The sequence below is a fragment of the Lissotriton vulgaris genome, chromosome 12, assembly GCF_964263255.1.
Source record: "Lissotriton vulgaris chromosome 12, aLisVul1.2, whole genome shotgun sequence".
In the NCBI taxonomy this organism is placed as follows: domain Eukaryota; kingdom Metazoa; phylum Chordata; class Amphibia; order Caudata; family Salamandridae; genus Lissotriton; species Lissotriton vulgaris.
Window position 1 is genome coordinate 164,050,329 of NC_141700.1, and position 15,655 is coordinate 164,065,983.

The following is a 15,655-nucleotide window of genomic DNA, read 5'->3' on the forward strand; positions in this document are numbered from 1 at the left end:
TCCTGTGAAGAGGAATTTCCCCAATGGCTTCCTGCTATAAAGGGGCCTCCTCTTGAACACAGCACAGCCACCTACCTGCGAGGCAGCATGGGAGCGGCCATATTGAGATCAGTGCCTGCCAGCCCAACATCACCGGTGTGAACTCTCTGAGCCTCGAACCTCTTGTAAGGTTGCATTGCCAAGAACATGTATTAATTGAACATCTTCCGGCTGCGGAGGAAGACAAAGTTCCTTGCAAAATTAAGTTTCACCACTCGCCCAAATTCCCCCCGGCACCTGCCGGGCAAACGTCAGGCCTTCAATCGGCTCTCGCCGACCTTCAACGAGAGAACGGCTTCCCTCAGAGCTGCGGACTCCGAATGGGGCTTTGGGGGGCGGTGACAGCCCTATTGTAGGTCCTCGGAGAGGGAGCTTCACCGAGCAAGACTCAGACCTCAGACGTCCGTCAGTGAGGAGTCATGCAACCCATGACCTTGTCAGATGACCCCCAAACCTCAGGTGTGTAACACCGAGGACACATCCTAAGCAGACAGCCTCCTAAGGGACTCGCTGAGACTCGCCGAGCAAGTATCACACCGCAGAGTCGCATAACTGAGGGTTATTCCAACCTGGACCAACCAGCCAGACGTCAAGCCTCAGCCAGACTCTGTGCGCCTCATTACCAGACCCCAATATCAGAGCTGCATCAGTGAATCCATCTGCACAGGTACATACTAGCTAGAAAGCTTCTGTTTTGTGTACTTTCATTGAGGTCTGTGGAAACAGCATCGCCTGTGACATCTCATCGCAGAGACCAAACCCCTGTATGGACCTACAAGGAAAACCTCACCCCTCCATGGGCTTTTGTTGACTCGTGTGTATTCTACGTTCTTTCTCTGACCCCCATTACAGAGGTCAACATTCCAGGAGGGCCCGCAGCCAGACGTTCTCTGTCCCTTCCTTTTCCCTGGTCCAGTGGTGATGAGGTGACCCCAAAAATTTGATGATAGTTCCTAGCCTTCATCACCCAACAGGTGAATTAATAATAATTCATATTTGTAAAGCGGGAGCATATAAACCATTAAGGGTTTCAAGGCGCTGGGGGCCGTCGAGCAGATTAAGTGAGCGGTTGCCTAGAGTCACATCGTGCTGAGCTTCCGCCGGCGCCTGGGACCGAACCGCGAGTCAGCCGCTCTGACCGCTGCACCACACCTCTCCCTGATTTAAAATACACATTGTCATCCAAATAGGAGTGGTCAGGTTGTCCTTAGACCATTTTTTGAGCTGTGGCACAGGTACCACCCTTTCACACGAGATTTTGCGATCACAGCACCCTCCCAGCTGTGGGTGACTAGAATCTGACCCAGCTCTACGTCAAAGCTGTGACCACAGCACTACTTTCTCTCGAGCCTACTGGACAGAATCGGCCTCAGGCTCGTTCCCTCGAGACGTGTGATCTTGTCCTTTCAATACCACTCGTGCCCAGCATTCAGGGCAGTGATCAAGCTATGGTGACTGCCTCTGTGGTACTTGGCCTGCCATTGGCTCCAATGGGTTGGGTCCTGCTCCTGGCAGCCACGGTGACCCCCTCAGTGGCGAGAACTGCCCCAGAGGCCAGACCATCCATGGGATACTGCGTTCTTTGACGGCCTGTGGGAGAGCTGCACGGAGACCAGCAGCGCGGGGACGAGCCAGCGCTGAGGGGCGCTCAGCCAATGGAGTGCTAGCAGGGCAGAGCCCCGGAGACGACCGAAGGGCAGGGGCTACGAATTCTGCGCAGTCGCCGTCCTGCCCCGTCCGTGCACCACAGCACCGCCCCGCAGCAGAAAGTTAGCAGGCTGGAAGTTGTCAGCCTGTCCCTGGCCGCGGAGCCCCCGCCCACCCACCCATCGGGAGCCGAAGACCTGGCGCTCCAGAAATGACTGTCCCCAACAGCAGCGGTGAGGAGCGGCTATTGGAAGCAGGTGAGAGGGAGGCCTCCCTCTGCGCGTGTGTGTGTGCGTGTGTGTGTGTGTCTGAGCACGTGTGTCTGTGTGCCTGCGCGTGTGTCTGTGCGTGTGTGTGTGTGTGTGTGCCTGGGTGTGTGTGTCTGTGTGCCTGCGCGTGTGTCTGTGCGTGTGTGTGTGTGTGTGTGTGTGTGTGCCTGGGTGTGTGTGTGTGTGTGCCTGCGCGTGTGTCTGTGCGTGTGTGTGTGTGTGTGCCTGGGTGTGTGTGTGTGTGTGCCTGCGCGTGTGTCTGTGCCTGGGTGTGTGTGTGTGTGTGCCTGGGTGTGTGTGTGTGTGCCTGGGTGTGTGTGTGTGTGTGTGCCTGGGTGTGTGTGCCTGCGCATGTGTGTGGGTGCCTGCGCATGTGTGTGGGTGCCTGCGCATGTGTGTGGGTGCCTGCGCGTGTGTCTGGGTGCCTGCGCGTGTGTCTGGGTGCCTGCGCGTGTGTCTGGGTGCCTGCGCGTGTGTCTGGGTGCCTGCGCGTGTGTCTGGGTGCCTGCGCGTGTGTCTGGGTGCCTGCGCGTGTGTCTGGGTGCCTGCGCGTGTGTCTGGGTGCCTGCGCGTGTGTGTGTGCGTGTGCGTGTGTCTGGGTGCCTGCGCGTGTGCGTGTGCGTGTGCGCGTGTGTGTGTGTGTGTGTGTGTGTGAGCCTGCGCGTGTGTGCATGTGTGTGTATGTGCATGCATGCATGAGTGTGGCTGTGTATGCGCGCGCAATTGTGAGAAGCTGACTTGCTGTGAATGTTGAACAGGAGATGCGCGCCCACGAGGTGAAATCACTGAGGGAAAGCTTGTGCCCATCCCCTGTCCAACATTCCCGGCAAGTCGGCAACAATAGGTCGTCCGCTAGATGTGAGACCTAAAAACGGAGTGAGTTGTAAGGCCAACCACCACACTCAATGTCCAGATACAGGCCAGAGGTAAGTCTAAAGTGACCATGGAACAAAGGAGGTTAGAAGTTCTAGCTCATTAGAGTGAGTATATTAAATGAAATGCAGACAATGACAATAGGGAAAACCCCAAGCAGAGATTGTTTCCTACTGGAATTTCGTCAGAGCACAGCAAATGGAGCTATACCCGAATGCATATGAAACCGTATGTCACTGGTATCCTTGACAGAGGTCATTAAAGCAGAAGCATATGTGCCTTATAGGTGCATTTCCGAGGTTGTACAGACTACTTTCCATCATGATTAACATAACCATACATATATTCAACAAATTAGGTGTCTACTATTTTTAAGCACAAAAGTATCAAAGGGTCTATAACAACAGTCAGAAAGTGATAAGGATGCTCAACAACAAACACTATGTTTATCCTCAACTCAAAGGTAAGTTTCCAATCCAGGAAACTGGGTCAATAAAAGGTACCCATCAGTCACCACACGGTACCGCCCAGCTTCGAAAAAAAGGGGGAGGTAGAGGGAAATTGACAAACGGGAGGACCCATCCTCCACAAGTAAAACTATAATAATCAAAGAGTCCCTCTGTTTTGCCAGAATAATAAATACAGTATTTCTCCTTTCCCAGCTGGGTGGCAATTAAGTTTTTAAATATATAAGGAAAAGCACTGTTTTCCTCAAATAATCCTCACCCACCAGGGTTACCCCTTGGTGGCATGCTTCATCGGGTTCTTTGTGTCCCGCTGCGGAATAGGACATGCAGCGACCTACGAAGAGGTGGGAGCACTTACAGTTTGTACTATGTGTGGGTGAAGTATAGAGGTCTCAGTGGGGGGGGCAGGAAGGGTTAAAAATATCTAGACAGTAGGAAAAAATCTTTGTTACCACTGTCTGCTTTAGTTAAAATATGGGGAAATGGGAACTTACAGCTAACAATGTGCCTAGGTTTCACTGGTCAATAGGGTTCTAGCCCGATCCAAAGGAACCCAGAGCCATCATAATCACCACCCCCAAACTCCAAGTCCACGCTGGGTTTGTGAAAGGATAGTGGCAGTGTGCCTTAACCGGACAAGAGGGGTTCAGCCAGTGTCTGCATCGAGCACCACAGTCTCAAATCTGGATAGTTTGATGTGAACCCCAGAAATGATCACAAATGATGGCAAGACTACTCACAGGCTTATTAGGACATAGTAAGTAAAAAAACTTATTTCATGAGTGACAGGCAAAGGCTACATCAGAAGCAGGAGCTTCCATGGTCCATATGTCCGTGATAAACACATCAAATTTAAATTGAGTTAAAAGCTCATATATTTCTAGTTACTGTATTAACAAGTACCCATGTTAACCACTATACTTTGCCCAAAACTGTAATAGTGCCAGAATAATTCGGCCCTGGCCTAACACAGCCTAAGACAGGAGGCAGAGTGGTCATGGAAACTGGTAAATACATTACTCCCCCTCTGCACAAGGTTTAAGAGCAAATAATGCCTCACGAGGGTAGACCAATTGCAGCATCCCAATCTGGAGGTAACGACTGGTAGCATGGCTGGGGTTGTGAATGGACAGTTGCAGACTGGCAAGCTTTAGGTGCACCGCATGTGTCTGCACATCACATTAGAGTTAGTCTGCTAAAATAGCATGCAGACTAAAAAGACTATGGCTAGTGCCAAAAAAGAAAGAGCGAATATGGTGGTTCGGGCTGGCAAGTACACCAAGTCAGATCAGCCTAACCAACTTAACAACTGCAAAAAGAAAAGAATCTAATATCCCCTCAGATTAGATCAAATGTAGTGAATCCAAAAGGAATAAACGCATTTTTTGCACAAAAGAGCTAAAATTGTTGCAAACTATGCAAACACAGAGAAATGTCCCCACCATTCCTCTTTAATGATCCAACCATTGTCATGAAATTCTAACTCCTGCTGACTTACAATTATAGAAACACAAATTCAACGAAATAACAATAGTCAATAAAACAGTAAAAATAAACTTGCTGACCGAGTATTAACTGACTAACAGCTTGGCAGGTACTGCCTTTAATACTTGTGAGAAAAACTAAAAATGAAGGAACAAGAATGCTCATATTAGGCTCCTCTCAGTTACTGGTAAATGTTGTAGCCGCATCACAGTGTCTCTTTTTTCGTCAGTCACTACAGTCTGAACAACCTTACAATATCGTTAAAACCTGTTGATATCTTGGCACAAATCAGTTTTGGCCTTGGAATAGTGGTAATAGGCTGGCCTGACGTGCTAGGCCAAGTATCATGTGCAAGGGACCACAACCCCAGCATGGACAGATTAAACTAAGGCAAATAGGCTGCACAGAGATTTCTAGTCAAACTTAACATTGCTCCAGGGAGAAGCCTCAAAAGTAAAGTGTTAGTAGAATGCAGGTATGTGTGTAAGGTAGCATACATAGCCAACCGGCATAGGTCTTTGAAGGTACATGCCTTAGCATTGACCAAGTGGTGCCTTCACTCTCAATTACTACCTGCACAGTATGAGAGCTGAGCTCTGCCAAGTGGGTAGACTCAAGAGATGAACCTACCCTCCAAAACTGGGATTGAAATAGCGAGCCATGATGGAAACATCCTGAACATACTACCCAGTACAAGTCCGTAGAGTAAACTGAGATAGGATAGCTTATTCAAATTGCTTATTTGCAGAGGCACTTTGTCCCCAGGCCCGTGTGCTCCGGCCCCGTTCCACCGCAGCTGACGCCGTTTGAGTGAAGGGCGGACACACACGGCCCGACACTCCCCCTGGCACGCCAGACGCTAGAGCTAGGCGGCAGGCGGAGTTGCATAAAAACCGCCATGTTTCGATCACGCAGCGGGCGTGCAGGAGGTGTGCCAGAGGTAAGCCCGTCTGTGCCAGACCGGGCCCAAGGCCTAGTAATATACCCCCCAACTCTGACTTCCTCATTTTACCCAAGGGACGTTTTGCTTCAATTAAGACAGCCCCCCTTGCCGTCATGTGCCCACTCTATTTCAATTGAGAATTGCCACAGCCACTGCCTCCATTGCACGTTTGCATTATCCAATCATAAGCCTTGTCACACTGCTGACAGTGATATCAACATGGCCCAGCTGAGTTGCAGGTCCCTGCCTAAGCACGCACATGAATTAGCTTTACTGCTAGAAAACCATCAGATGGAGGTTTTGTTCCTTACAGAAACGTGGCTTTCATCAGACTCAGCCCCAGATATTGTTCAGGCCTTGCCCCCGGGCTTCCTTATCCAACATATTGATCGACCGAAGGGAAGGGGAATAGCAATAATTTATAAAGACTATCTCATTTGTCGCCTTCATGGCAGCCCTGTATCAGACTGCGAAAACGCTCAGTTTTCCATTCAACTTTCCCCTTGTAACTCACTCTCTGGGGTTCTTATTTACCGCCCTCCTGGTTCTGTAGGGCAGTTCTGTAGTTCCCTCTTGGTAACTTCCCTAGCTTTGTCTAGCACCTTACCGAATTTCATGATCTTAGGAGATTTGAATATCCATTTCGACAGCTCCTGAGATAACACAGCAACTGAACTGAAACTCGATCTTGCAGCCTATCAACTTCATTTGGGGACTTGCCAACCCACTCGCATAGCAGGGCGTCTTCTAGATCCCATATTTTCCAACATCCCGGAGCTTAAAGTCCTGACACCTCTTCCTATGCCATGGTCGGATCATTTCCTGGTACCGTTTAGCTGGCGGATTCCCGCCACCTCCCGCCTTAGGCCGACCCCTAGTATGCAGGTTGGTCCTTGGAAAAAAAGTGTTCCGGAAGAATGGAAGCGAATCCTTGAACTTTCCCCTCTAACTTCCGATTGCGACCCTGTATTAGTAGATGCTCAGTTTTCGGCATGGATTGAAAGTTCACTAGATATAGCTCTCCCCCAAAAATCCGCCCCCAAACCACGTGGAAAGACCATTTCCCCCTGGCTTACTAATGAACTTCGCCTCCAAAAAAAATTATGTAAACAAGGGGAAAGAGCTTGGAGGAAAGAATTCGACCCCCCAAAAAAATCAATTATAAACTCACGATTCTAAACTACAAAAAGGCCTTAAAATCTTCACAGGTGGCCTTTTTTGAGGAAAAAATTAGGTCCTCATCAAATTCATCCAGGGAAACCTTTCGTATCGTGAAGAAACTTCTAAAAACCCCGGACTCTTCTCCTCCCTCCGATCCCTCCAACCATCGTTGTAACGAGCTGGCAGAGTGTTTCGATCTTAAAATCCAAAATATCTTGAGGCTTCTTCCTCCATGTAAACCGGTTGAGCCGGAAGAAAGGCATTCGGCAGTCTCCCAGCAAGTAGTTCTTACTTTTGACACCTTTCTCCCCATCACTGAAGACATACTCCTTCCTATTTTTACCATCCTTACCTCAATGGTCGAACTGATTAACACCTCTCTTTCACAGGGCATTGTCCTTCCGAACTGGAAGAGGGCAATAGTAAAAGCCCTTCCCAAAAAACCCAACCTTGATCCTTCGATATTGAGCAATTATCGGCCCATCTCCCTACTTCCAGGTATCAGCAAGATGGCAGAAAAATACGTTGACCGTCAGCTATCCGCCTTCCTTGAATCAGGGGACTTACTCCAGCCATCTCAGACAGGATTCCGCCCTGGTCAGGGTATGGAAACGGCAATGATTGCGGTGATAGAGGAGACCAGAAAGATCTTAGATTCAGGAGGATCAGTGGCAGTGATCCTCCTGGATCTGAGCGCAGCTTTCGACACCGTGAACCATCTAACCTTGATTCACCGGCTTGAGCGTCTGGGAGTTATGGGGCTTGCCCTATCCTGGTTGAAATCTTTCCTCCACAGCCGCACTTTTCAGGTGGCTGAAGGGAACTCTATTTCCAATATTACTCCGGTACACTGAGGCGTCCCAGAGGACTCATCTTTGAGCCCTACGCTTTTTAATGTGTACATGTCCCCCCTTGAGGAAATAGTTAGCCCACATGGGGTCAAACTTTTGACGTATGCTGACGATACCCTGCTTATCGTATCGATGAGTCAGCAGGATCGTTCTCCCTCGGATCTTTATTCCTGTCATGAAGACATATCTAGCTGGATGGACAGTTCCCATCTATAGTTAAATAGTGACAAAACTGAGATCCTGGTCATGGGCAACCAATCACACTTCCGCCCTGAAACCATGTGGCCACCTTGTATGGGCCCGTCCCGACTCCCAAACCTGACATTAAAAGTTTGGGTAATTGGTTGGACCAGGAACTCACGTTTAACACTCAAGCCAGGAAAACTGCAGGGATCTGTTATGGTCTCATGCGCACCTCCCGGAAAATCCTACCTTTGCTCCCCCCTCAATCTAGGAAGCTCTTGATTCAGGGCCTCATTTTGTCAAGGCTGGATTATGGCAATGCCCTGTATCTTGGCGCCCCCAAGAAGGTAACTGCTAAACTTCAAGTTGTCCAAAATACAACTGCTAGGCTCCTTACAGGCATTAAGACCCGCTGTTCAGCTAAACCCGCTCTCAGGTCACTTCACTGGCTGCCTATACAGGAAAGAGTATATTTTAAATCTTTATGCACTACTCATAAAATCTTCTATTGCAATGCCCCTCCCATTCTGAAGGATCTCATTGTGCCCTACAAAACTAACAGAGCCCTTCGTTCCACTCACCTTCACCTGGTCTCTGTGCCTCGAATCAAGAAAGCCCGAACGGGGGGAGGTCTTTCCTCCTATAACGCCTCCAAACTGTGGAATTCCCTCCCTCCTGCAATTCGGCCTCAACCTAACCATCTTTCTTTTCGTAAATTGTTGAAAACTTGGTTATTTCCCTAACTTTTTTTCTTATTTTAGCAGACTCACCAGCACTGGGATGCTCACGGGCAGCCATGCGCTTTACAAATCTTATTTCATTTCATTTCATAGCCTGTTCTGTGCTGAGGGAGACCTGCTCAGCCTCTGGGTGCAACAAGCATGCGAAGAAAGATATATTGCCTCAGTTCTACTCTGCCACGGAGGCTCAGGATTCCCATGTCCTCATGAGATGCTTAACTCAACTTCAAGGTGGAATATATAGTTTCCAGAGCAAAACAAGGGTGGCACCCTGAAGGCGTCTTGGCTCTGAAGTGCTTGATACCCATCTCATTAACAACAATAACTGGCTCAAACTAAAACAAGAGAAAACAGCCATGAACTACTACTACAAAGATGGCAAAAGTGACCCTATATGTGGAATGGAAGGGGCACTTGTAGTGTACCTCACTATCTCACAGATAGAGTCCCCAGGACCATGCGCCACATCACTGTGCTAAACTCTGTATGAATGGTCACCTAACAATAGATGCTGAGTTTAGGTGGACAGGCTGCTGAGAAAGGTAGGTGGCACGATGAACATCGATTAAAGAAGATACCCAAGCTGAAGGACGAAAGATAATAAAGGGATCAGAAAGAAATATAAAAACTGAGACAAGGTTTTGGATCTACACTGTCGGGCAGAAAAAACAGGGATTTGAAAGGGTACACATACATGCAAGGATGGGAAAAACCTACAGATGCACACATACAAGTAGGGATCCGGCATGCAAAAGTTCTGAATTTAACAGCTTTGGAAGACGTTTCAAGCTTTATCACTTTCTGACATGGTGCCTAAAAACATCAAAATGAAAAATAACCAAGACAGCAAAGATGTAATTTTCTCCATACAAAAATAAGATTTTGGTGAACATAGGTCTTTTTTTAGAAGCTTGCCTGCAGGTGAACACAGTACGTTTCTAACATTCTACCATCCATTAAGTCAGCCTCAATTCCAAATGTCTCAAAGCTACCCAATGTTTCTCTAGAAACATCTGGAATTTAAGAACCCATATGGCAGTCCCTATTCCCTGAGACCTGCAGCAGAGAGAGAAATGTGCCTAAGCGCCCATTTTTAACCACTAACCCTCTCTCTCTCAAATCCATCATACCACTGCCAAGTGATGGCATGATGACAACAATCCTGCTGCATGCTTGAATTTGGGCATGATACAACCAAAGGTAAATACAATGCAGATTACCCTACTTAGGCAACTTGCTTGGATTTACAAACTCTGGATATATGAATATGCTAGTATCTTAATAGCACATATGATTCAGCACCCAAAGCTTTTGTCTAGCAAAATCACATTATCAAGTGATATCTATAATCTTTATCAAATTAGTAAAACATCAAGTCATGTGCTATTATTGTAATAGTGGCCTTTGTCCTGTATGGTAGTGTATGGTGGCTGGTCTCGCAGACTTGTGCACCAATTTCTGTTTGTGGTGTTATTTTGTATTCACTATTGGGATAAAGTGTGAAAAAAGTGTGGCCAGTCATCATCTTTGTAATTTATTTGTTGAATACTAGTATCTTATTTTACAATTTTTACTACACATTCCTTTAGTGCTGCCTATGACCGGTAGTGAGTTGCCCTGTGGTGGTTCAACACTCTAAGAAGGTAAATAATAGAAAGTGGTTTTAAAGCTCTTGGACGCATTTTAGCACGCAGTTCCTTGAACTTTTAACAATGTAAGGATTATTCTGAATTTGGCGAGAAGGGGAGGCTGAAAAGAAAACATTGCTTACATTCCAAATCATCTGCTTACATTCCAAATCATAATTTTCATGAGCAATTCGAAACCCATCACTGCACAAAGGGCATTGCTTAGTTTCTAAATCATGCATCGAATTTATTTATTAATAGTCATTCACTCATTTGCCAAGTTAAGATAGAGCTATTGTTTGCTGAAGACTGAAGAAAAGCCCTTTGCAAGGCTGTTCTCAGGACAAGCATATTCAGATGAACAATTAATTCACATCATTAAATTAGAAATCAAAAGAAAATAAAAGAAGCAATGACAAGGGTAGCCAACAAAGAGATACACAACATCCTTCACATATTCTGTAGTAAATGATTAGAGTTATATCAGATGAAATATTAAATAACCACCATCTCTGTAAAGTACTCACCTGGCTTCCATGTTCCCAACAACACGCAAATAATTCTTATGGCGACGTATTCTACGCTGGACCTCATGAAATAGGTAGCGAAGTTGCATGAAAATAACTAAGCTGGCCATAGACAACCAAATATTACCAAACAACTGCATGAAAAGAACAAAGTGAACATACATTAAACAATAAAATATGACAGAAATCATTAATCACTCTTCTAACTCAAGGAAGTGTCTAATGTTTAAGAAATATCATCATAATTTTAGAAATGCTAATGTTTTCAAAACAGGTTTTACACAATATCTCCTTGCTGCATAGTTGTAGGAACTGGAAAAGTAATTGTTGAAAAGAAAACAGAAATTTTAGCATAGTTGGTGCCTAACCTTTAGTCTCTCCTATCTGTAAAGGATAAAAATAAGAAATTACTTGCTTCAAATAATGATCTGCTGAATGCTGTGGTCTATATGGGCAACCACTTACACAATACAGAATATGCTTTCTAAAGTAAAAGGTGAGTAAAACCTTTTTAACGGTTATGTTATGGACAGTACTATAGCTCACTATATAATTGCCTAATCAATCACGCCCAGCATATTGTTACAGTTGATAACAACCCTAATCCTGCGCTCATCTTCTCCAAGCCTTTTCATCTGTTTCCTCTCAGTCGTGACTCACAAGAGCACCTGGATAACCCCTAAGCTGATAAGCCATGCTATATACATACTGAATGATTGATTGATAGGCATAAGACGACAGCTCAAAGTTGTTATAGAAGGTAGAGAGGGCAGAGCGGAATCCTGTAGACACCCCACAACACAGGAATCCAAAGTTCAAAGTAAGCAATCGGTTCTCCCCGCTCACCATATTAGGTTCATAGACTTTAAATTCACTCAAGCGTGAGGTAGGCAGCTTGAGTGATCCTTATGCAAAAAGATCATGCAGGCTGGAAACAACATTGTGTGAGATTCTATGAAAACATTGCAAAATTCTACAAAATGAAGGTTTGTTCAGGGAAAGCATCAAGCATGTTCTGCGGAGCAGGAAGATATCGGAGTACAGTATTGCACTCTACGCTGACTATGTCCTCTTCACCCTCTCGGACTCGCACAGGTCCCTCCGTGCCCTGATGACAGAGATGAGGCGATCAAAAGGGTATTGGGATGTAAGACTAATTTGCAAAAATAGCAGTTCCTGCACCTCATCACCCCGGTGGAGGACAAAGCGGCAGTAGAGGCCCGCTACCCTTTGATGTGGGCAACCCGCTGGATACACTACCTCTGCCTTAAGATCTGCTCGTCCCCAGAACAATCAGCAGAGCATAACTATATAGATCTTGTTGAGGGAGAGCAGAGAGACCTTTAAACCTGGCAGATAGTTAGCCTGTCTTGACCCTCCCTTTTCAGCCCCAGCAGCATCTCCTCAGGAAACTGCAGCAACAAATAGTCTCATTTGTATTAGGGTGGGGGTGGGGGGAGGCACGCATGGTGCTGTTTCGAGCATAGCTTTCGCTCGCAGACGAGGCCTTGGTCTTCCAAATTTAGCTAATTACTATTCAGCAGCCCAACTGCGATATATGGTGTAATGGAACCACCGGCATCAGAGAAACACTGGCGCTTCATGGACCAGACTGTAGTTGCCTACATATCTGGAAGGTGCCCGGGTTAGCCAAAAACCACCTGCCTTGGGGTTTATACTCCTCCCTGGTCACCAGACCTACCATGCACACATGGGACAGGACAGCTAACTCCCCTGCCGACTATGGACCAGCTCTTATCTTAAGGGAGTTGTTCTCCGGTTGCCCTGCCCCCCCTCTTTCCCTTCTTAATGCCTCCATTTCCCAGGGTACAGTTCCGGCTGTCTTTAAATCTGCCACAGTGGTTCCTATTTTGAAAAAAACCTGGCTCTGATCCTACCCTTCCCTACTAATTTTAGACCCATCTTCCTGCTCCCTTATATAGGCAAGATCCTGGAGAGCCACATCACTTCCTGCCTTTCGACCTACATCGAGGACAATCATCTTCTGGCCTCCCATCAAGCTGGCCTCCTTCCAGTCCATTCGACTGAATCCGTGGTCCTTGCTGTTCTGGACGAGCTGAAGAGTAAGGCTGATTCCAACTCCCCTCAAGCCTTGGTGCTTCTTGATCTGTCCGCTGCTTTTGACACGGTTGACCATTCCATCCTCCTCGACCGTGTCATGGCAGCGGGCATCCGGGGCTCTGCCTTCTCTTGGCTCGTCTCATTCCATGAGGGTTGGACGCAGGCCGTTCGTCTCTCCAGGTTCTCTGCCCCCCCCCCGTCCGGTGCTCTGTGGGGTTCCCCAAGGTTCCTCCCTTTCCCCCCTTCTTTTTAACCTTTATATCTATCCGCTTATTGTTTCTCTGTTAAACATGGAGGTCTCCGTATATAATTACTTTGACGACCTTCAGCTGGTTTTTGATCTTTCTCATAACTGACTCCATTCTCAAACTCCACACCACACTTAACTTCATTGCTGACTGGATGAATCAAAACCATCTAAAGCTTAATCCGACAAGACAGAGTTGGTCCTGACTGGTGGCTCTTCTAGCCCCTGGACCTCTGCCTTTTGGCCCTCCACCCTTGGCCCACCCCCAGTTCCTTCTGCTTCAGTTAGAACCCTGGGAATTAAAATCAGTCAGGAACTCTCCCTTCATCCCCAGGTCAGCACTGTCGTTTCATCCTGTTTTCTGTCCCTCAGGATTATCAGAAAGATTTCCTGCTTCTTCTCTTTCGATGCCCTGAAAATTATAGTTTTGGCCATGATTCTTTCACGGGTGGACTACGGGAACTGCCTCTATGTGGGCATTCCCGCCTATGAGTTGCGGCGTCTCCAGTCCATCCTGAATCAGGCCGCCCGCCTTATTCATAGGCTTTCAGAATTCCATCATACTACCCCCTTACTTAGATCCCTTCACTGGCTTCCCATCCTACAGAGGACTCTCTTCAAGATGGGTTGCATAGTCTTTATGGCCCGTGCCCGCACGGCCCCTATCTTCATCAATTCCATGATCACAAACTACCTTCCCTCCCGCAAACTTCGCTTTTCCAGCCAGGCACTCTTAACTGACCCCCGCTTTCGCAATTCCAGAGTAGGCGGGACTAGATTTTCCATCCTCGCCCCCCGCTTCTGGAACAGCCTCCCCCTGACCATCAGATCCATTCCTGTTTACCTGCACTTTCGTAAGGCACTTAAAACACATTTGTTCTTCCAAGCCTTCCCGTCCTAACCCCTCCCTGGTGTCTCAACCTTTGGTAACCGTCTTAATCTCCTAGCGATAGGAAGCCGCTTGGCAACAGAGCGCTCTACAAATACTTTAAAGTTCAAAATTTAAACTTAAATCTAGAAGATCATCTACCTACTCCTCCCCACCACCCGCGCCAACCGACTGCAAAACAGATTGGCGACCTCTACAACCACCAGGGTATCATGGAGTTCGAACAATTCCAACAAAATTTCAGCTTACCAGAGTCCGAGTAGTGGCGGTACCTGCACATCAGCCACTTGGTCGGCCGGCCATACAAGCAACGGCCGGCAAACCTCACACCCTTTAAGAAATGGCTCTCTCAAGACCAACAATAAGGGTCTGCATTCAGCCATCTCCCGGTTCCTGAATCGTCCCCCAAAGGTTGGTTAAATCGCCTGCCTAGTGATGGTGGGAAGCAGAGCTAAAATGCACCCACTCAGATGAGGGGAGGTTGGATATATATTACAGGGCTGGGACCTGTGCTGGCAGGGCTGTGGCGATCTAGGCACAGTGACGCATCTCTTAAAGAGATGCAAAAAGCTTAAATTATACTGGGACTCAGTGCAGCAGGTTATCTATGAAATGTTCAATACTGCCCTTCCACAATTTCCAGCCAACATTTTACTCCTGTGTATCCTCAGAGTTTGAACAGGGGTAGGACCATCACAATGACGCTGTGTGCGGCCAAACAAACAAAAACAAGCAAAGTGGCGCAAAGTACCAGAGCATGTGGAACAGGTTGCGGGACTAATTGGGCATGGAAAAGATATTTGCGATAGTGAAACACACCCAACACTCAATCGACAAGACCTAGGGCCCATGCATAGCCTCTCTCATACAAGTACAAAGAGCTTACCTGTCCAGGGTTCTTACGACTACTGGGACTCGCTCCCCTTCAATGGCCCAAGTGCGCCCAGAGCGATACCCCCAAAACGTGGAATATTGGCAGCGCGTCTGTGGGAGAGGGCACTGACTTTAGGGGCAAACCAGGGACATCAGAACCGGACACTTACTCCTAGAGTTTGTTTTCCCCGCCCGCACCACCCCAACCATTCCTCTCTCCTTCCTTCCAGTTCCTCCACTCGAACCTCCCCATGGGAGTTCTCTCACCCACTAGTTAACGTCCTCCATCAGCCTGCGGTTGTAGGAGGGTATATGTGTACCTCTTGTAACTAAAACAGATTAAAACATAATTCTTTTTTTTTAAACGATAACACATATATAAAAATATATATATATATTTTTTTTTCACTAAAAAACTATAGGTATTACAGAAGTTATAGTTAGGAATTAACATTTAAAAAACCTTTGAAATTCACTAAAAAGCCATAGGTTTCAGGGATGTTATAGTTAGTTGGACATTTGACTCCTATAAAACCAGAGAAATTTGCCTGTTATAGTTAGCTGAGCTAACTATAGCTCGCGCGCCCGCAATTCACTGCTGATGACGTCACATATTACATCACTCATGACATGGTCAGTGACATCACTGATGACATCCATGAGGTGTACACCACCCTGGCAATCAACACTTCATCTGAACTGTGAACACTGCTGCCCGTTGTGCTTGGACACACAATGACAGCAGGTGAGC

The 15,655-nt window shown here is 47.1% G+C and overlaps 1 protein-coding gene across 2 annotated transcripts in view; it reads right to left on the minus strand.

Moving 5' to 3' along the window:
- The window catches only part of AMFR (autocrine motility factor receptor), a 400,143-nt gene that overhangs the window by 222,264 nt on the left and 162,224 nt on the right, over nucleotides 1-15,655 (minus strand). For both annotated transcript variants that reach the window (XM_086947689.1, XM_086947688.1), the window contains exon 7: nucleotides 10,814-10,947. In XM_086947689.1, coding sequence (XP_086803815.1) covers nucleotides 10,814-10,947 — 134 coding nt within the window. The remainder of the gene's footprint in view (nucleotides 1-10,813; nucleotides 10,948-15,655) is intronic.